Source organism: Stegostoma tigrinum, chromosome 2, assembly GCF_030684315.1.
Source record: "Stegostoma tigrinum isolate sSteTig4 chromosome 2, sSteTig4.hap1, whole genome shotgun sequence".
Classification (NCBI taxonomy): Eukaryota; Metazoa; Chordata; class Chondrichthyes; order Orectolobiformes; family Stegostomatidae; genus Stegostoma; species Stegostoma tigrinum.
The window spans coordinates 79,426,887-79,453,362 of NC_081355.1; the positions used below are offsets into that span (position 1 = coordinate 79,426,887).

At 41.6% G+C, this 26,476-nt stretch overlaps 1 protein-coding gene across 3 annotated transcripts in view; it reads right to left on the reverse strand.

Annotated features, from left to right (window-relative positions):
- Window positions 1-26,476, reverse strand: part of phf14 (PHD finger protein 14) — a 247,953-nt gene that overhangs the window by 71,081 nt on the left and 150,396 nt on the right. For all 3 annotated transcript variants that reach the window (XM_048552144.2, XM_048552154.2, XM_048552134.2), the window contains exon 17: window positions 1,389-1,506. In XM_048552144.2, coding sequence (XP_048408101.1) covers window positions 1,389-1,506 — 118 coding nt within the window. The remainder of the gene's footprint in view (window positions 1-1,388; window positions 1,507-26,476) is intronic.

Here is a 26,476-nt window from a genome sequence, read left to right on the forward strand (position 1 = left end):
GTTCAAACAGGAAATTAGTGCCTTGTTGCTCAAATAAAAATAAACTGAGGCTTCTCATCTACTGCACTACTGGTCCATTTAGCAGCTGAAAAATGTTTTTTCTGGGAAGTACACCAACAGGTTTTCTAAAAATCTACAGCAAAAGGCCATTGATGATTTGTTCAGAATGAACTTTTCAAAATTATGCCAAAATCAGATAGTGATACTCTGCTGACTAAATGGATCCTAAAAGTTGCTCTGTTCAATAGTTGAAGAAAAACTACATTTTCCAAATTTGTTGATGATAGAGCCAACATTTTTCATTTCTATTACCTACTGTGGCAAGGATAGAAAAAAATAGGAAAGTGAGAAATGCTTCTACATTTTTTTGTTGTTAAGCAGGCAAAATACTGAGTAAATAGCCCATTGAACTTGGATTGTTTTGTAATGTTAGATTGGCTACTTATTGGAGCTTTTTTGAAGGCTACTTATTGTTACATACAGTAAGTGTGCCCTTGCTGTCAATGATGACGTTCCTTTGGAGATGGAAGGCAGCTTCTCTGGAGAAAGATCTTCCGCTTGATCACACAAAAACAGTTTCAACACAGCAGTATTTAATTAGCACACTCACTTCTCGTTACCCACTGATCTATGCATCTGTGTGTTCAGCCTCAAATCCAAACCAGCTTTACCCCATTGACTTAGTGGGTCTGACTGCATGGTCTTTTGCAGTAAATAGAGATTCATACTGCAATGATACCTATGTTTTGTCATCTGAAGGTAGTCTATTTCCACGGACCCCACAGATAATGAGGATTTTATATAATAGCCTGCAAAGGTCAGAAGGTTTTTATAACCTATCCAGTTGAGTTTGGTCTAGTATACAACCTTCTTCACTGTGTGAGTCTTGAGATAGTGCAAAGTATACGTTAAAAACATCTTTGGAATAGAACAAATCTTATTTTCTGTCTTCAAACATAATTTTGCTTAAGCAATATTCAGCAGTAAACGAAAAGACTGCATCAGATGGAAGAATTGCATTATCCTTAAACTTACAGAAAAAGCTGATTTAAACAGAATTTGATTAACATTTAGGAGGCTAAACTGCAATTAGTAACTGCAGTGATTTGAACTCTTTCTGATTCACTAATAATGCAGACAGAACCTTCAAAACAAACCTGAAGCCAGAGGCAAATGGGGCATTTCTACAGAACTATATAGCAGCCTATTGCACATTAAAATGGTGAAAGAAGTTTAATATCATTTTTGATTCTCTCCAGAGCTGACCAGGATATTTAAGCATTCAATGACGAAGATTGTTGGTTACCTAAACGCTGTTGACAGCTAATTTTCATGTTCTATCTTTGGAAATGTTGTTGAATTCTAAGGCAACAGACATTTTATCTTACTTTTGAAGATGTGGAGTCACATTCTTGACAAATCCAACCATAGCCAGTCTGTTTAGGAGACTTCTTCAGTGGTGGGTCAAGGCAGCCAAAGTGGTAACAGAGTCTACATTCATCACATCTAAACAGGAAAATAAATTTCAGATAAAATTAGCATTGTGATTCAAAGAATTAAATCTATATGTTATGAAATAGGAGGCTCTTGTCCAGATGGTTGCACAAACAACATTTTGGAGTGGAGACAGAAAGTAACAAGTTTATAAAACTATGATAGCTGTTAACTGCTCCTCTCCTCCACCCACCCTATCCTATTCTGGGTCCATCCTTGCCAATGAAATCTTCAAGGTGAAGAAGCCGAGTCAATTCCTACTTTAAGCATCTGGGATGTGAATAACTGCTTCTCCTTTAATGAACATCAATACAATGCTGGAAACATTTAGCAGGTCAAACAGTTATGGAGAAACAATTAACTCTTTCTCTTTCCACAGATGCAGCTTGATTTGCTGAATGTTTCCAATCTATACAATTTTTCAGATTTTCAGCATCCACACGATTTGGTTTTTGGTTAAATCAATTTTCCTGGCCTTCTAAAGAAACTAAGGTGATGTAAACTTCACTTTATAGGTTTACACCAGAAAACATGGTGACTCAGTAAAATAGAGATGAGACCAATTCTATTAAATCATTATCTCTAAGATGCAAAAATAATGCTGGACCACTGTGCCATTTTATTTAGATGTGGACTGAATTTCAGAATACGGAGATCTTGAATACATACTATTTGCTTATCTTCTTTACTACTGTTCATTTGCCATTGCATATAACTAAATATATATTAAACAGTTCATCCTGTTCTAGGTATTGATAACTCAATTGTGTGGAAACAATTGTTATTTTGAATGGGCAGAATACTTAACTAATAAGTCACTTTCAATCATTTACATCTGGCACAAACTTCGTGCAGATGGTATAAGCCTGACAGATTCCATGGAAACTACATTCTGAGTATACAAATAGAAATGTCACAGATTGCAAGCATCACAGATTGTCTTCTATTCCGATGTTTCATAAAGATGATAGCCTGCACCACTGGAACACAGGAATATAGAAACAAGAGTAGGTCATTCAACTTGTCAAGCCTGGCTTACCATTGAACTATTCACATTAACTTGGAACTATATTAAAACTAATTAACCATTTAATATTACCATGTGGAATACTGTCATCTTGGCAAGGCCTGTAGGAAAAAGTGAATAGATCTGTGACCCTTTCAGGACACATAGTAATTTCAGAATTGAAACAGCTAATATTGCTTTATCAATCTGCCTTTCCTAAAAAAATGTCTTTAAACATGCTATATGAATACCAGCATACAAAGGTATAACATTTATTTTTGTGTGTGTTGGAGAGTGACAGTACAGTAACTGCAGTGATTTGGGCAGACTTAACTTCCTAACATGAAACAGTTCATGTATTCATGACTAAGTTAAATAGTACTTCACAGACATTATCTTTTAATTAAACACATTTTCAAGAACCTACATTATTTTCCATTTGATAAACTCTGGAGATACAAGGTAAAGTTGTCACAGCCCTACCAGTCAAAGGGTTGTTCTTTCATTTGGGAGTTTGATGACCAATGGTGGTTTAACCAGAGGGTCACACTGTTGGCATCGTAAAACGGCTGTCTAGCCAAATAGTTAACTGGCTCTACAGTGCGTTGAATTACTCATAGCTAACTCTATTTAAAAAACCTCAGAATTAAACATTATGGAAAACAGAATGTCCTCAAATAACATTCTAAAAGGATAGTTTAATGAAGCAGTGTTAATCTTTGAGACTAAATTAGTCACATATTGAAAACTGCAGACAGATAAAATTTGTCGATCCTCTGATATCGACACTCTTCTGTGCTTAAGTGACCTTAATACTTCCAATTCCCTTTACCCTTCTGGTGTACTATTTCTTGTCCAGGACAATAAAAAAAATTCAGAACAATGAGCAGTATGTTATGTATTTATATCAAGTGATAATTTTGATTTTGCAAGATAATCAGGTAACAGACAACTGGTAAGAAATCACACTTTACTTAATAAAAACCATGTTGTCAAATTCATTAGTTCTGAGACAGTCTCAGTCTCATCAGCTGGCCTGCAAAACAGAACAAAATCTTGGGAGGAAGACACTGATTCCACTTAGGACCTATCGAGTATATCCATGACATACATGTCATATTAGCTTATTCATGTGAAGGAAAAAAAAACTGACCAATTGTCAAAGGAAATGGTTTTCAGTTCTTCTTTGCTTAAAAATCACAGCATTAATCGATTAGGTGAATCAGATCCTTCCAAAATTTCTAAATGAAAATGACAAAATATGTAGACATATGGTGGCATTGTGGTAATGTCACTGGATTAGTAATCCAGAGGCACTGACTAATGTGCCAAAGATATGGGGTCAAGCCACTCAGTTCAATGGTCATCTTCTTCGGCAGTTCCTTGGGACAAAGGATGACTTCCACTCCAGAACTGAAGGTCCCCAACTGGTCAAATAGTTCAATGGTGGATTTGCACATGTTGACACAGATGGGGATTACGGCTGCTTCACAAGCTGGGTGGGTAGGATGCTCAGGTTCTGCACGATCTTCTTGCTGTGTACACTTTGACTTCATCTGGGCCTGTCAGAGAGGCAGGAAATGGTTGGCACTGTCAAAACTACACCTTTCCAGCTTGGGCAGTCTAAGACAGGAATTTCACGTATGTCAGTGAGGACAGTGCATTTTCTTTAAGGGAGACTTCATAAATATTCTTGAAGTGTTTCTCTGCCACCAGTAAGCACTTGCCATGATGAAGCTTGGATTTTGGCGTTTGTTTTGACAGTCTTCTGTGAAGCATGTGAATTTTTAAGCTTGCCCAACACAGCTGATCAATCGTAATCAATGCCTTGATACTGGACACATGGCTTGAGACAGGACACCGATACTGGAGCATCCATTTTACTCGTCATCTGCACATTTTGTGGAGGTATTGTGGTAGCAATTCTCTTGGGATGTGAGATGCCTGCCATACATTGTTCACATCATTAATGCATACAGGAGGGCAGGAAACATTGCTGCCCAGCAGCCCATGAGCTTCATACCAGGTTTAATGTCATTGACATCAAACAATCTCAGCTAGTCAAAAGTTGAACTGACACATGGCAGATGATAACGAAGCTCATTGTCAACATTGGTTCTTGTAGAAAGATGGCTTGCAAGTTTTATAAATTAATCATACTGTCCAGTGGCTCACCAAGGACGGTGATTATGAACGCTGCAGATCCATTTAATAAGGCCCCTTCTTGCATGCGCCTGAAAGCCAAGCCAAGGGTCTACTCCCGAAACATCAGCTTTTGTGCTCCTGAGATGCTGCTTGGCCTGCTGTGTTCATCCAGCTCCATACTTTGTTACCTTGAATCAGTGTCGATTTCTTCACTTCAGTGCGTATACATGCAAGTGTTGTCTATCTACAGTAGCTTGATGAGAGATGGTGGTGATCTCGGATTTATTCTGGAGCCAATGTAGTTCGAACAGCTTCTTACTTATCCAATAGATAAGTTCTACTTCAGTGGGTGGCTTCACAGATATGTAGTGGTGTAGGTGGAGAAGGATGTTGGTGCAATGACACAGCCTTGCTTGAGAAAGTTTGCACTTATATGGGTCTGTATTGATGTGTTGTTGAGGATTATGATTCGCAGTGTGTCATGCAGCAGGTAGAGGATAATGATAAATTTCTGCAGTCAGCCAAGCTTTCTTGCTTTTCATGTTTATACTTCATATTTCCAATTTAAGACTTAAGCTTTTGTAGCACTTTTGATACATGTTCTTTGAGACAATGGCCTCACTTTGATCATCAGAACTTATATTCATGAGACAAATGTTCAATTGCAACATAGCCACGCTACAATTTATTAGGAGATCTTTGCTTTCTCATGACTTTCTATAACAACTTTACAATCTGCAAATGTGATCCATACCTAGAAAACTTGAAAATTGTACCCAAACAATTGGAACCCCGTGCTGTACAATTATTTTCCTCACCCTTATCAATAGCCTTTCCTGGGATCCTACACTTTTTAAGTCCCTCCCTATACAATAAACCATGGTTCCCTGATAAAACTTGTTTCCAATGGCCTTACATCACATCGGTGGCTTATCAAAATCTTTGAGACTTAGACTTTCATTGAAACCAATCTGCTTCCAGCAGCATGTTCAAATGCTCAAAATAGGTAAACCTTATTGAATTACCATCCCAATCTGGCATCTGATCATTTATTACTCACAGAGCATGAGGATTTCTGACAAAAAAAATCTGATATAGATTATGGCCTCTGGCAATTTGCAGTGTGCATTAACATATACAGCCATGCTACTGTAGAAGATAATGCATAATTTGTGGAAGATCAGACAAACTGTATGAGCTATTTTGTCTATTGTGTAATTTCCTTCACACATGCTGTTGTCTGAAGGGCTTTCTAGTGCTGCATTCATAATAATTATATTCAAATTTGCACACACTCCTCAAACTTTATGGTTAGCAAATTCGCCCCCTACAATTAGTGAGAAATTTTGCTGGTGATATACAAACTTTAAGATGAGTTAATTAGTGGCTGATTTAGTCTGGATATCTGAATTTTCAGCTGTTGTTTCTCAGAGTGAAAACAGGCCTGCCTCAGAGGTGTCTTGTATGCATTGGGAGCTGTTCAGTGCAAGAGTCTCAAGGGTTAATTTTTATTTCTGAGATCTGGTTTATCTTTTTACTTAGTAATTAAATATTCCACTAAGTAAAACAAAGAGAAGTTTTATTGCAGCCTGAAATAAGGGGTATACAAGATCTAAAATAAATTTCAGCATGTTAATTAGTAGATGGTTTAATTCATTATTAATGGCTAGAGTCAGTTATTGTCAGCAAAAATAAAACAAGGCTGCCCTCAGTGATACTTTAGTTGCAAGTTTGTAAATTGGGAGTTTGTTAAGTACAAGGGAGTGGCAGGGACAGGGAGGTGCTCATGTTCCCTTCTTTTAATCTTCTGTAGTTTGTTCTTAACTTGGCTCAGTGGAAGAAGCCGACCCGTGAGTACGGGCACATTTTCTACAATTCTAGTTTAACAACTGGCTTTTAAAGTTATAGGATGACATGTCAGGTTGGCCAAGTGTGGGATATAGCATCTGTGATATTTGTGAAGTTATGGACACACTACATCCCCCAGATAAATGCATCAACAGGAAATATTACCCAATGCACAAGCTTGAGCGTTATGTAGAGTTACAGCTGTGCATCATGAGGGAGAGGAATATGTGGTAGCAGATTTAGGGAGGCGGTCACACCACAAATCACCGAGAAAACGGCTGGCTGCCAGGAAATCGAAGAAAAGTAGTCAGCCAGTACATGAGTGCAGTGTGTATATGTTGCTTTCTAATCTGTGTACTATTTTGGATATTAGTAAGGGTGATGGTTTTCAGGAGAATGCAGCCTAATTACAGGTGGTGACACTGCAGTGGTTCAGCTGTACTGGGGGTAGGGGAAGAATGGAAGAAAAATGGTGATAGAGTATTTCCTAATTAGGGGGTCAGACATGTGTTAAAGGCCACAGAAACAACTCTAGAACAGTATATTGCCTCCTTGATGGCAGGAAGTATTTTTTGGAAAGGCTGAAGGCCATTTTTCTTCAGGAGGGTGAGCAACCAAAGGCTGTGCTTTACATTGTTACTGAGTAACTGAAAATGGGGATTAACTCCTAAAAGCAACTTTTAGGGATCGAAGAGGAGGATTGAAAGGCAGGACCTCTAAAGCAGCAGCCTCAGGATTATTCACAGTCTCACCAACTAATGAGCAAAACAAAAGAGATTCAAGGAATTGAGCAAGTGGTGAGAAAGCTGGTGTGGATGAGTGTCAGATTTCTGGTGTTTTGGAGTTGATTCTGGGGAAATGTAGGTCCTGTACAAAACAAAAGGGGCAGCTATAATGCTTGGAGTGCATTATAAATCCCAATTATTGGTGACAGTGTGACATAGAAAAATAGTGGTATTGCCAAATTTAGGCCACCCTCTTTATCCAGAAACAGGCAGAGTAAGATAAATCAGAAGAGAGAGCTATGACAATCTCAAAGAAATAATTAGGAAGCTTAGGCTGAAGAAGGAAATTGGAAAGTGAAGACAGTATATGATAAAGTAATGGGTGGGAAAATTAAGGAAAATCCAAAAGGTATTACCTTAGTACACAAAGAGGAGAGGATAACTAATATCTGGGTAGGGTCTATCAGATGTAGATGGTAATTTGTGCATGAATGTAGATAATATGAGCAAAATTCTTAATAAATACTCAGTTTCTGTCCTTGCAAAACAGGACGATGCAGCAATTCCAGTTAGTGGAGGGTGAAATGTGGCTAAAATAGGCATAATGAGAATGGAAGTATTGGAGAGATTGACCTTCTGAGGATGGGTAAGGCACCAGGGCCACATGACTTACATGCTAGGTCATTAAAAGCCAGGGAGTAAATAGAAAATGCTCCAAAGGCCACTTCGTAGTCCTTAATAGATACTGCAAGTTTGAAGGTCTGAAAAATATTGTACCTTTTTCAAAAAGGATGTGAACAGTAGGGCAAATAATTTTAGGCTTGCTAGTCTGACCTCAGGTGGTGGGCAAATTGTTAGAATCAATATGGAGAGATAAGATTACATGTTAGTTGGGGAGGCACAGACCAAATCAGGAATAGTCAGCATGTAGCAAGTCGAATGAGGGAAGACTCAATGCCAGATTTAAGATTTAGGAAACAAAGGGTGACAAGTGAACTAAGTATTAACAACTCAACTGTTTTAAGGAGGTAACAAGTAGGATTGATGAGGGTACTGAAGTAGATATTTTCGACAGGAATTTCAGTACTGCATTTGACAAAATGTCATAACTAAGACTGCAGAAAAAGCCCATGGGATGCAGAAGAATGCAACAAGTTGGTTCAAAAATTAGAAGAGTTACAAGAAACAAAGGATGATTTTTGACAGGTGTTTTTGTGAATAGAAAGCAGTTTCCAAAGTGGTGCAATGTTGGGTCCCTTGCTTGTATATATTCATGATTTAGGTTTAAACATGGAAGACATGATAGGGAAGTTTGCAGACAACACGAAAATTGTCCAGGTAATTGACAATGTGGAAGATTGATGGTGACTGCAGAATGATATCAGTGCTTGACTGACAGTAAAATTGGCAAATGGAATTCAATCCAGAGAAGTGCGATGCAATAAATTTGAAAAGAGCAATTAAAAAGAGAAGACAAGGGAATAAATAGAAAGGTATTGAAAAATATAGGAGAAAGTGAGGGACATAGTGTGCATGTCCACCGGTCTGCAAAGATGGCAGAGCAAGTTGGTAAAGGCAGCATATGGAATTCTTTCCTTCATTGAAGGAGGTACTGATACAAAGAAAGGTGTGATGTTGGAACTATAGACATTCGTTAGGGCACAGCTGGAGTTGTGCATACAGTTCTTGTCACATTACAGGAAGATGATAATTGCTTCAGAAGTACAGAAGAGATTTACGAAAATACTGACAGGGTTTGAAAATTGCTATGAGTAAAGATCTGAAAGGCTGCATCCACGCTAATAAAATAACTGATTCTAACTATTTTACAAAGAATGACTACTGTTTTTAAAAGATTTGAGTTTCACTCCCAAATCTGAAACAGTTAAAACCCTCGAATTCGTCAGCTTTTTCTGATCTCTGTCCCTCAGATTCTAGGTAGCATATTAGCCAATCTATTCCATACACTGTAGACATATTTGTAGTAATACCACACAATTAAAAGATTCTGCCACAAACACATTCATCACTGGCCTGAATGATTTTTTTTGTCCCGAATTCCCTTCATTTCTCAGACGTGTCAAGTATTTTTTTTTTATTTGCTCTTCATATAAACTTTTCATTCGCACCACTGCCTGTGATGTCTAACTGTCCCGTCAGCTTACCAACACTGCGCCATCCATCTTCTGCTTTCTGGATGATTGCCCCATTTGCACAACAAACACTACTGGAAAGTAGTGCTTGCCAAAGAATTTTTTGGTGCTTCCAACTTTGTTGTAGCAATGTGCATCTATTTGCAAATTTAACTCCCACTGAAATTAGAAGTCTGTTTAACTTCAGTATTTTGACACAGTCTAATAGCTCAAACACCATCACCCATTTAGGAATTTCCTGCTGATTTCCGGCAGTCTTTCGTGCATTCCACAAAATTCCATTAAGTAATTCTTCTATGGAAGATCTTCAGTTTTCTGAATTTGTCAACATCTGACCATGCCTCATCAGCAGTTATTAAATCATCAACTTGATATAAATTTTATCCAAAAAAGTCAATAACTTATTCAAATCTTTATCCATGTCCAAATTATCAGGCTCCAAATCTGGGGAAAAAACAAGCTTTGCCCTTATGTTTGTTTTGAAAGTTTGTGAAGTGCCAAAGCTATACATGGTTTCTTCTGTGGTAAAGCAATCTGGGTCTACATAAAAAGCTTTTGCTTTCACAGGTCACAAAATTTGTATTCAGGAACAGGAGTAGGTAGCCACACCCTGAATTTTAGCTCAATAAACAGAAGAATGCTATGAGGCTATTCATCCCATCATTCCCATTTCAAGTTAAATCATGAATCAGTTTTTCAACTCTTTTTATTCATTTTTGTTCCATATGCCTTAGTGGTTAGAAATCTATCAATTTGAGTCTTGAGATTTGTGCTAGAATTGCCTACTGGAGTGGCAGTGTAAAACTGGGTACAAGAGAGAATTTGGTAAATAGGCAGAAGCAGTCCTAAATGCTTTTAAACCAAGTTGCAACAATAAATATTGCAGACATTGGCACAGAAGTTGACATTAGATAAAGATGAGGTTATCCACATTGGTAGTGAAAACAGGAAGGCAAATTATCTGAATGGCATTATGTTGGGAAAGGGGAAGACCTAGGTGACCTTGTAGGCAAGTCATTGAAAGCATGCAGCTGTAACAGCAGTTGAAGACAATGAATGGTATGTTGGTCTTCAGATCGAGGAGATGCAAGTACAAGGGCAGCGATGGCTTGCTGCAATCGTACAGGACTTGGCGAGACCACACCTGGAGGACCGTATGCAGTTCTGATCTTTTTTTGAAGGATGTTCTGGCTACAGAGGGAATGCACAGAAGTTTACCAGACTGATTCCTGGGGTTGTAGGACTGACTCATGAAGGGAGACAAGAAAAGTTCAGAAGAATGAGGGTAGGTGAAGATCTCGGAAACTTACACAATTCTAACAGGACTAGACAAAGTAAACGCAGGACGGGCCTTCCCAATCACAAGGGTTACAGTTTCAGGGTGTAGGGTAGGACATTTAGGACTGATATAAAAAGAAATTCTTTTCATTCAGAGTGGTGGGCCTGTGGAATTCTTGATAACAGAATGCGATCGAGGCAAAAACATTGAACGTTTTCAAGAAGAAGTTGGATATAGTTCTGAGGGTTAAAGGGATCAAATAATATGGAGGAAAGCAGGAATAGAGCAACGAGTTGGATGGTCAGCCATGATCAAATTGAATAGCGCAGCAGACTCAAAGGGCTGACTAGCCTACTCCAACTCTTACTTTGTGCTTTAAAAAATTCCAACAAAAATAGGGATTAATACATGCTGAGCACAGAAATAATTTTACTATGCATTTCAAATTCTTTCATTCCTTGGTAACGTTTTAAGTGTGGCAAAACTGTCACACAAATGTCTAACAGAATACAGCTCTAATACATCTCTTAAATCTGTGTCACTTTACACAATTAGCAATACTTGAAACCACATTTCGCCCTCTGCCATGGCAGCAGTAAGGCACAAACCTTGGCCCACTGAATACAATGGGGCAAAAAAAAAGTGGAAAGCTAACTGCTACTTAATATGTCTCTCAAACTTATTGCTAAAAATAATGCATATTAAGGTGATTAAGGCATAATACTAGGTGACTTCAATCAACTCAACAGACGTCAGCCTTAGTAGTACCACAATTAATTGAGACACAAGTCTCGTCTCAAATTCCACTGAAGATACATAAGCACATCATCTGGCCTGACTACTCAGTTCAGTACTGAAATAATGCTGCATTGTCAGATACACTATCTTTCAGATGAAATGTTAAACTGAAACCATGTGCCCCTTCAGTTGAATGCACAAAGATTCCAAGGCACTTTTTTTTAAGAAAAGGTAAGTAGAAAGGTTCTCCTGATGTCTTGTCAAAGGCAGGATCACGGACCTTGGAGGAAATGTTCAACAAGTTGTCTTCAATAGAGTGGCATTGGGAATTTGAAAACAGATTGGGAAAAGAGATCCAAACGCTTTTAACCAAATGGCATTAAAGAAATGCCAAACATGTCAATGCACAAACTTATCTCTGAAGCCTTGGAAACTTATTCCAAAAATAGCACTTATTTTAATGAGGAAAATAAATGTGAACCACCAGGATAGATGTGGCCACTTGCCAATATGAAATGTAATCAGAATCCGATGAAAAAGTGATCATCTTGAAATCCCTCAGAAAAGCAAACTGTATCACTTTCTTGACCGCGTCTCCCGCAACACATCCCTCACACCCCGCCCCCGCCACAACCGCCCCCAGACGATCCCCCTCGTTCTCACATACCACCTCACCAACCTCCGGATACAACATATCATCCTCCGACACTTCCGCCATCTACAAACTGACGCCACCACGCAAGACATTCTTTCCATCCCCACCCTTCTCTGCCTTCCGGAGACACCACTCTCTCCGCGACTCCCTTGTCCGCTCCACACTCCCCTCCAACCCCACCACATCCGGCACCTTCCCCTGCAACCGCAGGAAGTGCTACACTTGCCCCCACACCTCCTCCCTCACCCCTATCCCAGGCCCCAAGATGACCTTCCATATCAAGCAGATGTTCACCTGCACATCTGCCAATGTGGTATATTGTATCCACTGCACCCGATGTGGCTTCCTCTACATTGGGGAAACCAAGTGGAGGCTTGGGGACTGCTTTGCAGAACACCTCCGCTCGGTTCACAATCAACAACTGCATCTCCCAGTCGCAAACCATTTCAACTCCCCCTCTCATTCTTTAGATGGCATGTCCATCATGGGCCTCCTGCAGTGCCACAATGATGCCACCCGAAGGTTGCAGGAACAGCAACGAATATTCCACATGGGAACCCTGCAGCCCAATGGTATCAATGTGGAATTCACAAACTTCAAAATCTCCCCTGCCCCCACTGCATCACAAAACCAGCCCAGCCTGTCTCTGCTTCCCTAACTTGTTCTTCCTCTCAGCCATCCCTTCCTCCCACCTCAAGCCACATCTCCATTTCCTACCTACCATCTCATCCCGCCTCGTTGACCTGTCCGTCTTCCCTGGACTGACCAATCCCCTCCCTACTTCCCCACCTACACTCACCTCTCTACCTATCTTCTTTTCTCTCCATCTTCGGTCTGCCTCCCCCTCTCTCCCTATTTATTCCAGTTCACTCTCCCCATCCCCCTCTCTGCTGAAGGGTCTAGGCCCGAAACGTCAGCTTTTGTGCTGAGATGCTGCTTGGCCTGCTGTGTTCATCCAGCTCCACACTTTGTTATCTTGGATTTGCCAGCATCTGCAGTTCCCAGTGTCACTGTATCCCTTTCTTCATCTGGCCCAGCTACAAGGCAAATAAAGCATGAGATGAGGGGTGAAAAATTGAGGCTGTAAGTAAGAACGGTTCACTAGAATGATCCCTGGTATGGAGAGACTGTCATTTCTGCAAAAGTTAAACAAGTTGGGACTCTCCTCACTAAAGTTTAGAAGAATGAGGGGTGATCTCAGAAAATCAGAATGCTGACGGGGCTTGACAGGGTAAATGCTGAGAGGATGTTTGAAAGGGTATGATAAACCATTCCATATTATTTACGCACTTCTGAACCCTCTCCAATTTAATAATATCCTTTTAAGGGCAAGGCAATCAGAACTGTACACAGTAATTCAAGTGACCTCACCAACACCCTGTACAACATCAACATGACACTGCAACTGCTGTATTGAAGGGTCTGACCAATGAAGTCAAATGACCTAAATGCCTTCTTAACTGTCCTGTCTAGCTGTGAAGCAACTTGCCAAGAACTACGTACCTGAATCCCTAGGTCTCTGTTCGACATCATTACTTGGGGCCCTACAATTAACTATAAGTCATGGTCTTGTTAATTTTACCAAAATGAAATGCCTCGCAATTATCCAAATTAAACTTCATCTACCACTTCTCAGTCTATTGGCCCAATCGATCAAAATCCCTTTGTTAACTCAGATAGCATTTTTCACTGTCTACCATTCCACTAACTAGTGTCATCTGCAAACTGACTAACCATGCCTCCTAAATTCTTATCAAAATAGTTTCTATAAATTATAAACAACAGTGGACCCAACACAAATCCCTGCAGATCACTGCTGGTCACAGGCCTCCAGGAAAAAGAAGGATGACGTTCCCTACCTACAAACACCAATAGTTCAATGAGTACCATTGCCACTGGCTGCAGAAGGATTTTTTGCAGCATTCTAATTGATTCACTTAAAATTCTAACAGTGCTCAGGTAAGATTAGATACAGGGAGCCAAGAACTAGGGGTTACAGTCTCAGGATGCGGGTAGGCCACTTAGGGCTGGGATTAGGAAACATTGTGGCACTTAGTGAGTGGTCTGCCTGTGGAATTCATTATGACAGAAAGCTGCGGAGTCAAGTCACTGAATAGACTCAAGAGTGACGTTGACACATTTTTAAGATATTAAAGACATCAATGGATATGGAGAAAAAGCAGGAATACAGTACTGAGATACAGGATCATGTTCAATGACAAAGCAGGCTAAGGGCCTCTCTTGCTGTGCATTTCCACATCTGCTTCAATGATACCCTGATCAAGTGTATCAGGGAGGCAACAAACCATGTTGTAGTCAGACTGACAGCCACAGAAATTCTGTTTTCCCAAGTAAACAATACCCCATTAGTATTGCTCTCCTTCTCCTCTTCCTTCCTGTGGCCTAGCTCTTGTGTGTTGCCTTCATGGATATCCAGGTTAATAAAATGAGCTGGAGAGTGGACCTCTGGAAACTCTTACCTTACATCCCTGTTTCTCTTGGACAGTCTGGCAATCGCCTATTCCCCATTTTGCCTACTTGCTTTTAACTTGCAGCATCATCACTTTACTGAATGTAGCATCCATGTAGTTTTCTGCCTTTAGTATGCTCAAGGTCGTGCAACTAGTGACATTTCCTACACGTGGGTAGATCTGGGTCACGGGAGGTGTTCACCATGTTCCACGTCTCACAGTAGATCACTAGGATGAATACAGAAGCGTGACTTGCAGAAACAGGGATTACAAGCAAAATAGCACTTTTCATCATATCTTGGAATGTGACAATAATAAATCAAATCAAATGATCACAGGATAAAGTCAGTGAATGACTTGTAAATAACTAAAACTGGGCATATAAATAAGCACTGAATAACACATTCTCTCTCAGTGGCAATACTCCAAGTCAAACTAACTTCAGTATAACCAGCAGAAAGCTTGAGACGTACTAAACGAGTTCAAAACAAATGACATTTGATAAACAGATTACTCCTCTGGGTAGTAACATAGCCCAGGTGCAGAAATGTAAGGCAAAGGCAATTTTTTGTTTAAGAAATTGATCACTGGGAGTATTGAATACTATTCATAGCCTGCTGTCATCCTTTTATTTATAGTCTGCTCAATCACGATACCAACCTGATCGCTCATCTATTTCCCCGAAATGAATGGTGTACCAAGTGGCAATTTGTTAATTGGTTGACTCTCAACTGCCCTCTGAATTGGCCTAGCAAGCCACTCAGTTGTACTAACAGCTACAAAGTCTCAAAGAAATGAAACTGAACGGATTACCTAGCTTTGAGCAAGGCACCGCAAAAAAACCCAACAGAAACAGCCCTACTGACTACGTGAAGTCCTCCTTACTAACGTCTGGGGCTTAGTGCCAAAACTGGGAGAGCTGTCTCACAGACCAATTAAGCAACAGTCTGACATAGTCATATTCACAAAATCATACCTTACAGACAATGTCCCAGGCACCATCATCACCATCTCTGGACGTGTCCTGTTCAACCGGCAGGTCAAACCCAGCAGAGGTGGTGGCACAGTGGTATACAATTGGGGCGGTGTTGCTCTGAGTCCTCAACAGTGACTCCTGATGCCATGAAGTCTCATGGCTTCAGGTTAAACATGGGCAAGGAAATCGCCCAGTGATTACCACATACTGTCCTCCCTCAGCTGATGAATCAGTACTCCTCCATGTTGAGCAACACTTGGGGAAAGCACTGAAGATGGCAATGGCACAAAATGTATGTTGGGTGGGGGATTTCAATGTCCACCACGAACAGTGGCTCAGCAGCTGTACGAGTGATCGAGCTGATAAGGTCCGAAAAGGACATAGCTGCTAAACTGGGTCTGCGGCAGGTGGTGAGGGAACCAACAAGAGAGAAAGACATATTTGATCTTATCCTTACTAATCTGCCAGTTGTAGATGCGTCTGTCCATGGCAGTATCGGTAAGAGTGACCATCGCACAGTCCTTGTGGAGATGAAGTCCCGCCTTCATAATGAGAATAACTTCCATCGTGGTGTGTGGCACTATCACCGTGGTAAATGGGACAGACTTCACACAGATCTAGCAACTCAACAGTGGACATCCACAAGTGGGTCAACAACAGCAGCAGAACTGTACTCTACGACAATCTGTAAACTCATGGCCTGATATATCCCCCACTCACCATTACCATCAAGCCAGGGAATCAACCCTGAAGACTGCAAGAGTACATGCCAGCAGCAGCACAGGCACACCAACGGATCAGATCTAAACCATGCAGTCCTGCCACATCTAGTCATGAATGGTGGTGGGCAATTAAACAACTCACTGGAGGAGGAGGAGACTCTACAAGTATCCCTATTCTCTGTGATGGAACAGCCAGCATATCAGTGCAAAATATAAGGCTCAAGCATTTGCAGCAATCTTCAGCCATAAGTGCCGAGTGGATGATCCTCCTCCAGTAGTCTCCAACGTTACCCTAACCAGTCTTCAGCCAATTTGATTCACTCCACGAGACATCAAGAAATGGGTGGAGACACTACACACTGCAAAGGCTACAGGCCCTGACAACATTCCGGCAATAGTACTGACGGCTTGTGCTCCAGAATTTGTTGCTCCCTCAGCCAAGCTGTTCCAGTACAGTTATAACACTAGTAATTACCCAACAACGTGGAAAATTGCCCAAGTGTGTTCTGCACAGGACAAATCCAACCTGATCAATCACCACCCGATCAGTCTACAGGTCAGTCATCAGTAAAGTGATGGCAGGTATCAAGTGTTAAGTAGCAGCACCTGATCAGGGATGCCCCCTTTGGGTTACACCAGGGTCACTCAGCTCCCAACCTCATTACAGCCTTGTTTCAAACATGGGCAACAGAGTTAAGTTCCAGAGGTGAGTTCAATGTGACAGCCCTTGATACCAAGGCTGCATTCAACTGAGTGTGGCATCAAGGAGCCTGAGCAAAACTGGAATCGATGAGTATCAGGGAGCAAACTCTCCGGTGGTTGGAGACATACCTCACACATAGGAAGGTGGTCGTGGTTGTTGGAAGTCAATCATCTCAGCTCCAGGACATCTCTGCAGGAGTTCCTCAGGTTAGTGTCCTCGACCCAACCATCTTCAGCTGCTTCAATGACCTTCCCTCCATCATGAGGTCAGATGTGGGGGATGTTCACTGATGTTTGCACAATGTTCAGCACCATTCGTGACACCTCAGCTACTGAGGCAGTCCACATTTAAATGTGACAAGTTCTGGACAATAGCCAGGCTTGAGGTGACAAATGACATTCACGCCACACAAATGCCAGTTTACGATCATCACCAAGAAGAGACAGACAATCTAACCATCGTCCCTTGACATTCAATGGCGTTACGATCACTGAATCCCCCACTGTTAACATCCTGGATGCTACTGTTCAGAAACTCAATTGGACTCACCACATTAACACAGTGGCTACAAGAGCAGGCCAGAAGCTAGGAACACTGTGGCAAGTAACTCACTTCCTAACTCCTCAAAGCCTGTCCACCAACTTCAAGGCACAAGTCAGGAGTGTGATGGAATACTCCCCACTTGCCTGGATGAGTACAGCCCCAACAACACTCTAGAAGCTTGACACCATCCAGGACAAAGCAGCACACTTGATTGGCACTACACGCACAACAGCCTCTCCCTCCACCACCGATGATCAGTAGCAGCAGCAGTGAGTACTATCCACAAGACGGACTGCAGGAATTTTCTAAAGATCCTCACAGAGCACCTTCCAAACCCACGACCACTTCCACCTAGATAGACAAGAACAACAGTACCTTCAAGCCCTCCAAGCCACTCACCATCCTGACTTGGAAATATATCGTAGCGTAGAAACAATCACTGGGTCAAAATCGTGGAATTCTCTCCATAAGGGCATTGTCGTTCAACGCACAGCAGGTGAACTGCAGCAGTTCAAAAAGGCCGCTCACCACCACCTTCTCAAGGGAAACTAGGGATGGGCAAGAAATGCTGGCCAGCCTGCAATGCCCACATCCCACAAATGAAAAGAAATAGACTGCTACTGGGATATTATGCGGCTGGGTACATTGCTAACGTAAAGCATGCTGGGACATGGGCTGTTCCTGACACCCGATCATTTGAGAGATCTGGAAGATTGAGCTGTGAGCAAGAAGCGGCTGAAAATGACATAAAAGATTAGTGAAAGGACGTCCAGGTTCTTTAGTGCAGTGTCGAAGCCTTTCATGATAAGAAGTGAGCTTGTTTTTCCACGCAAGATCAGAAGACCCACCAAACATACACTTAAATAGGAATGGAAACAGATTGTGAATGAGGTAAACAAAGTCCTGTCGAAATGCTACAAAAAGTTAAACAACCTTACATGAATGATAAAAGCACAGAATGTGCTTTTGAGTTATATCACCATCCACCGGCCTCACCTACTTCGTATGATGTGCAATACTCTACAACTCCATCAATAATCACCAACAACTATAGCTCAAACATCCCTGTATTCCACCAACATCCATTCTCACCATACATACATCACTGCAAGCATCTTTCAGCTTTCACATGCTTCTAGTTAGTGGAAGCACATCACCTATATAATTTTGCTATACTCACTGGCATTCTTCCCTTTCCCTCATAGGAAATGATGACATGAAAGAGTACTGAACTCTTGCAATAGCAGTCATGGAGGCCATTGCAAATGTTGTCATTAAAACCTGCTTGATTGTTCCTACTTTACATGCTTTATGAAAACTTGTTTTGCTCTCTCTCAGCACTAACAGTATTATGTGCAGTCTGCAGATGACCTAAGATCTCTTGGTTTCCACCTGTTTGTTTAATTCACCTCAACCGTGTCCTTTTGCATTTATATTTTTCAGATATCCAAGAACTACCACCTGGTTAGGCAGTGTAACCAGACAACAAAAGTGAGAACTAGAGCACATATGAACAAAAACACATCATCTGATGCATCATTCACAGCCACTAGCTCAGCTACTGGGACTCTGCTTACTTTTCAATGGTATTATAGAGACACAATAAGCTCATGACGAGACTGGTCTCAAACGTACGCTACAGTATGGCTTTCGCGAAGAATAGTAGGTATGCCAGCTCATTGTGCAGCCATTCTGCTGAAAAGCACTCATGAAGACATTGTGGGCAGCACACAGAAATGTTTGGCTTATTGGCAAGCTCGTCAAAGAACTGTCAAGGGTAATGGAGGAGTCTGACTTCAATATAATTCAGTATTATACGTAGCACTTGAAGCAGTGGCTAACTCAATGACAGCACTTGTAAACATAATAGGGATGTCCAATTACCGGGTTTGCTTAGAAGTCTTGGAAGTGACGTTGGTTCCACAACACTCAAAGTTGTTTGCTCTCAGAATGACTACATTTTAAATGCTTGCACCATTGTCACACTTCTTGGTGCTGCCTCTCAGCTAACCAGTCTAGACTGCTGTTGTCCACACTTGAGACAGTACAGTTCAAAATCAGGCTTTCAAAATGTGGAATTGTTCAAAGCCATGGTGCAGTCCTAATGAATTCCACCACTATTCATGCTGCAGTTAACAGGGCAGCACTGCATATAAATGCTCAGACAATAACCACAGCATGTTCACCAGGGGAGCACAAGGGAGATGACAATTATTTTATGTAATTTTGGAAGTATTTTACATAAAAAACTGTTTTACGAAGGGATTTTTTGGCAATGTCTTTTACTGCGGTATTTTGGCGAAGAGCATGCTATGACGAATCTGCCTATGCACTTCGTCCTGCTTCTACCTACGTGGCATGTAAAATATAGGAGGCTTTGCATCCACAAGACATCCAGGAGCGTCACGTCTGCATGAAGTATGAGTGGATAGCAGAAGTCAAACAACATGTGGCTCATTTGGAACAGCAACTCTCTTCTTTGCACACCATACAAGAAAGAAAGGGGCTTCTGGAACAGGCATGCCTGAAGATGGTCACTGCACTCATGAGAGACAGACAAGGAAAAAAGTGTAGAGATTGTGAGCATAGAACATAGAACAGTACAGCACAGAACAGACCCTTCAGCCCACGATGTTGTGCCGACCATTGATCCTTTTGTGTGCACCCTCAAATTTCTGTGACCATATGCATGTCCAGCAGTCTCTTAAATGTCCCCAATGATCTTGCTTGCACAACTGCTGCTGGCAACACATTCCATGCTCTCACAACTCTCTGTGTAAAGAGAGCCCGCCTTTGCCATCCCCTCTATACTTTCCTCCAACCAGCTTAAAACTATGACCCCTTGTGTTAGCCTTTTCTGCCCTGGGAAATAGTCTCTGGCTATCAACTCTATCTATGCCTCTCATTATCTTGTATACCTCAATTAGGTCCCCTCTCCTCCTCCTTTTCTCCAATGAAAAGAGTCCAAGCTCAGTCAACCTCTCTTCATAAGATAAGCCCTCCAGTCCAGGCAGCATCCTGGTAAACCTCCTCTGAACGCTCTCCAAAGCATCCACATCTTTCCTATAATAGGGCGACCAGAACTGGATGCAGTATTCCAAGTGCAGTCTAACCAAAGTTTTATAGAGCTGCAACAAGATCTCACGACTCTTAAACTCAATCCCCCTGTTAATGAAAGCCAAAACACCACATGCTTTCTTAACAACCCTGTCCACTTGGGTGGCCATTTTAAGGGATCTATGTATCTGCACACCAAGATCCCTCTGTTCCTCCACACTGCCAAGAATCCTATCCTTAATCCTGTACTCAGCTTTCAAATTCGACCTTCCAAAATGCATCACCTCGCATTTATCCAGGTTGAACTCCATCTGCCACCTCTCAGTCCATCTCTGCATCCTGTCATTGTCCCGCTGCAGCCTACAACAGCCCTCTATACTGTCAATGACACCTCCAACCTTCGTGTCGTCTGCAAACTTGCTGACCCATCCTTCAATCCCCTCATCCGAGTCATTAATAAAAAGTGACCATTCATTGAAAGGAGAAAAGAGGCAGCAAGCCTAGGAAACCCAGGACTCCTTGGAGTTGACTAACTGCTGTAAAATTCTGGATGCCTGTTTAGTGAGCAAAATGACTGAATTGGGGGTGGGCAACCTGAGAGAAATCCATAGTACATCGGTGCCTGAGGATACTCTGGGAAAAGAGACGGAGACTCGTAGGCAGATTACAAAGTGGTAGTACTGGCTTGCTCAATAGTTTGAACGTCAGACTGTCTAGTTTGCAGCTGAGATCATGGTCTGTTGCCTCTTGGGTGCAAGGGTTTGGATAAGCCGTTTGTACGGCAGGATAAGCTTCTCAAAAGGTAAGTTAAACGACAAATGGCTGTGGTTTATGTGAGAACCAACAAGATAGGAGAGACAGCTTGGAGATCTTGCAGGATCAGTTTCAGGAGTTAGGGAAAAGGTTGAAATGCAGGATGTCCAGGGTAGCAATCTCAAAATTACTACCTGTGCTGCGAGCTTCACATTTAGGTGAACACAGATTAGGTACGTAAATGCGTGGCTTGAGGGATGGTATAGAAGAGAGGGGCTTAGACTTTTGGGAAGTCAGAATCACTTTTGGAAAAAGAGAAGGCTCTTCAGAAGAATGGGCTTTATCCAAGCAGACATGGAACTGAGGTTGCAAACTTGCTCGCTGAGCTGATATGTTTGATCGCAGATGTTTCGTCATCCTGCCAGATAACATCCTTACCACGCCTCCACTTAAGTGTTGGGTGTTCCGTCCCACTTGCTATTTATGCCAGTTGGTATTACTTCCGTTTTTTTTCTTCAGTGGTTTGTATATCAAGTCCGGATCAATGTGCTTGCTAACAGAGTTCCAGTTGGAATGGCCGTCAGGAATTCCTTGGCATGTATCTGTTTGGCTTGCACTAAATTTGTATTCTTCTTTGTCTGTGTGTATCGAGACCAGAGTCAACTGGTCGTGCCTCTTGGTAGCTAGTTGGTGTTCGTGTTCGTGTATCCTTATTGCTAGTTTTCTTTCAGTTTGGCCTGTGTAATGCTTCTCTCAGTCCTCGCACAGCATTTTTTTTATTACATTAGTTTATTGGTTGTGGGTACCTGATCCTTTACGTTGGTCAGTAGCTGTCGCAGGGTGGTTGTTGGTTTGTGGACTAGTGTGATACTTTGGGGTTTGAGTAGTCATGGTCATCTCTAATCTGTTTCTGACATATGGTAGGGTTAGTGTGTCTGGCCATGTTGTGTCTTCATGGTGTAGTCTGTCACAGTGGTAACAGCAAATTGTGCTTTTTGGGTACATATTCCTTTTTAAAAACTCTATACAAATGCTCCTCTTCTGCTTTGCACAATTCCGGGTTGCTACGGTGTGTTGCAGCTCATTTGAATAAGGTTGATGTAGCTCTGTTTATGGGTGTTAGGGTGGTTGCTGGGGTAATTAATTATCTGGTCCGTATGTGCTGTCTTTCTATGGATGCTAGTCTAGAATTCCCCGTTGTCCTTGCATTCTACCATTGTGTCCAGGAAGGACAGTCAGTTGTTGCTCTTGTCTTCTTTTGTGAATTTTATTTCGGTAAGGATACCGTTTAAGTGTCGGTGGGTTTCTCCTCGTCTTGTGCATTTGATAATCACGAAGGATTCAACTACAGAGCAAAGCCAGAGTTTGGGTTGGATAGTGAGGAGCACTGTCTGTTACAATCTTTGCATTACCACCTCTCGAACAATCTTCTAGTTAAGAGTATAAACAGTATAGTGTGCATAGATTTAAACTTACAAGGCAGGGCTCACTAATGAGCTAGCTTGGAAGTATCAATGAGGACATGAGAGAGCTGAGGAGAAACAGGAAAGGAGTGAGTGATGACAGTGAATAAAAAAAGTCACCTTGTAAATGGACGAGAGAGAGATAAAAGGCAGTATTAAATAATACTTAAATGTAGAGAATATAGAACAAAATTGGGAACTGGAAGCAGAAATTGCTGTAGGGGAACAAGATGCTGTAGCATTGACAGAAACATGGCTCAAACCAGAAGAGGACAAGATACTTAACATTCCAGATTGTAAGGATTTAGTAGAAATAGGGTTGATGAAAAGGGAGGTGAAATAGTCTTGGTCAAAGATAGCGTATTAACTCGAACAAGATACAGTTCCTGAAATAGAATTCTACGGGTGGAGTTGAGAAATAGGAAGGGAACAGTGACTTTTTTGGGTATTTATTATAGGCTTCCAAATAGTGGGGAGGAAGTAGAAGAAAGCATTTGTAGGCAGATTATGGAAACTTGCAGGGCAAGTAAGTTTGTGATATTTGGTGATTTCAATTACCTCGCGTAGACAGGGAAAAGGTAAACTATGGAGCAAGGAAGGGGAGAAATTTCTGCCATGTGGCAGGAGAACCTTCTGGAGAAGTACATTTCCAGTCCTACCACGTAGGAAATCTGTGCATGATCTGGTCCTAGGAAATGAGATAGGCTAAGTGGAGAACAGAATGATGGAGCAATTGAGAAATATCATTCATGTTAGCGAGTTTTGAGAAGATTTGTAGCTCAGGTTGAGGTTCTGGATGGGGGTTTGCTCACTGAGCTGGAAGGTTAGCTTTCAGACATTTCGTCACAATTCTAGGTAACATCATCAGTGAGCCTCCGATGAAGCGCTGGTGTTATGTCCCGCTTTCTATCTATCTGTTTAGGTTTCCTTGGGTTGGTGATATCACTGATGTTGTTACCTAGAATGGTGATGAAACGTCTGAAAACTAACCTTCCAGCTCAGCGAGCTGACTCACATCCAGAATACCATTCATAATATAATAAGGTTCAACATTTGGAAAAGGATAAAACTCAGTCAAGGATTAAGATCCTAAACTGGAAACAGGAATATTTTAGGGGTCTAAAATTTGAACTGGTGCAGGTTGAGTGGAAATGCATTTTGTTGGATAAAACAGTGGATGAAAAATGGAAGACTTTTAAACAAGATGAATAGGATGTAAGAGATAACAAGGGCCTAGATGAAGGGTCTAGGCCTGAAACGTCAGCTTTCCTGCTCCTAAGATGCTGCTTGGCCTGCTGTGTTCATCTGGCTCCACACCTTATCTCGGATTCTCCAGCATCTACAAGAGTTCCTATTATCTCTGAATAGGGTGTAAGCTGGGTACACAGCATGAGAAATTAATATGTGGTAACTGAAGCTAAATGCTATGGGTGTCTAAGGATATTGGTGAGAAAACAAGGAAGAAAAAGGAGGCATATGATACATAGCAGCACAATAACAGTGAGAGATCAGGAAGTGCTTCTCAAATGCAGGTTGGAATAAGAAAGGGCTAAGAGGAAGCATGAGAAAAAGATAGCAGCTGCGCTAAAAACACATACGGCAGTGAATATGTTTGAAGAACATTTTAAAGTAAAAGATTAGCGAAGGATAGAGGGGAGTCCATAAGGAACAAGCTGGGTGGGCTGCTTACTGAAGAAAAGAGGTATGGCTCTTTTTCTTCTGTATTTTTCTTCTGTCATTACCAAATTAGAAGATGGTGACAACAGCCTAGCTGAAGATATGTGCATAGAACAACTTAGAGTATAATGATCCATGAACAAATGGTTAGAAGCACTCCAGGTAGAAGGGTCCAGGCCTGGGCAGGATGCATACTAGATGGCTGCGATAGTTAAGGGAGAAAAGTTTGGAGCCATTGACAAAATTTCCAGGAGTATGAGGAGGAGAAAATTCTTCACTCAGTTCTTAGGATTTGGAACGTGCTGCCTGCGAGAGTGGTGGAGGTGGATTCCATAAGAGGTTTCAGAAGAGAACTAGAGATATGTTTGAAAGTGATGAATTTACAGTGCTACCAAGACAGGGCTAGAGAATGGGGACCAGCTGGGTTGATACTTTGTGAACCAGACCAGACACAATGGGATGAATGAGCTGCTTCGGCAACTTTTTCATTGTATGAGCGTTATGTATAAGACTGTGATGACGATCAATATGATCAATGGAGGGGCAGTCACTATCACAAGCAGTCACCTCTGGTTCAGCGCAGTGTATTTTAGATGGCAAGAATAACTGACAATCTCAGGTGGCTCACAAACTTCACACCCGGGGTGAAATGTTTTACAGTTGCTGCACACCTCCATGTTAAAATATGGTATCTAGCGCTTGATCCATTAGGAAAGTTCATTACCCTGACAAAGCCCTGTGCTTGCTCTGCCTACATTAATGATTAGGGGAAAAACAATGGAGTCTTCTCAGTACTGTATGTATTCAGGGCCTTAGCGACTCCATGATGCAGCACAACAGGTTGAGACATTTTGATGCTGTCAACCATGTTGTCAGCAAGGAATGTGTAAATACCGAGAGCCACGATGGCCTTGATAGTCAACGCAGCATCATTACTAACCTGTTCTGCGGCTGCAGTCCAACTGGTAAAGATGGCAGAGCTCAGTGGTCACAATCCTCAGTGAAGCATAGCCACCACAAATAGTATTTCTGGATTAGAATGAGGGGGGCTGTTTGAGGTGGATGAAGCAATTTTGCTGAGTGTCCCCTCTGCATTTTTCTTCAAAAAGATTTTTTCCCCTCTACTCTCATTGGTCTAATTCAGACTGTAGGGAAACCTTTGAGAAACTACACCTAAAGACTCTTAAGACAGACTAAGTTTTGTTGCATTGAGGTCAACTCCACACCATCCTCCTTGCAAGGTCCAGCACTACTTCTCTCCAACTGAAAAAAAAAACTTGTACAAGTCCCTCCAACAACACAGTTCTTCTAAAAGCTCTGGAACAAAAAGGTGTATCAAAAGCACCTCACCTGAAAACTGCATGATGATTACTTTAGACAACTATTCAGCCATCATGGAATCATACAGTATTGAAGAGGCCCTATGGCCCATCAATTCTTTCCCATCAGAAGTGTACTACTACCTCCACTAGTCCCATTTTCCTACACTGGGCCCATACGTTGTAACACTTTATATGCTCATCCAAGTACTTTTCAAAGTTTGTGAAACTTCCTCATTCAACTACCCTTCCTGGCAGTGCATTCAGACCCCACCAGCCTCTGGGTGAAAACATTTTCCCTCAAATTACCTCAATCTCCTGTCTTTCACTTTAAAATACAGACCCTTTGTTATTGCCCTGTCGCTGGGGTGAATTGAACGCAGTTGTTCTCTTATCCATGCCCCTCATTATCTTGTTACACTTTAATCAGGTGCCCCTCAACCTTTGCTGCCCCAAAGAAAACAACCCAAGCTTATCCAGCCTCTCTTCATAGCTGAAATGTTTCATCCCAGGTAACGTCTTGGTGAATGGCGACCAGGACTGCACAGTACTCCAGGAGTGGCCTAAATTCAAAGTTCTGTACAGCCCCAGGTCTTCCCAGCTCTTAAACTTGATGCTTGCAATTATTAGTTACGGCATTCTGTTTGCCTTCTTACCCACCCTATTAATGGATGAACTGAGATCGAGACCTGCCTACCAGTGGGGACTGACAGACTGTTGTGTGCTCTACTTTGCAGAGACTTGGCTCA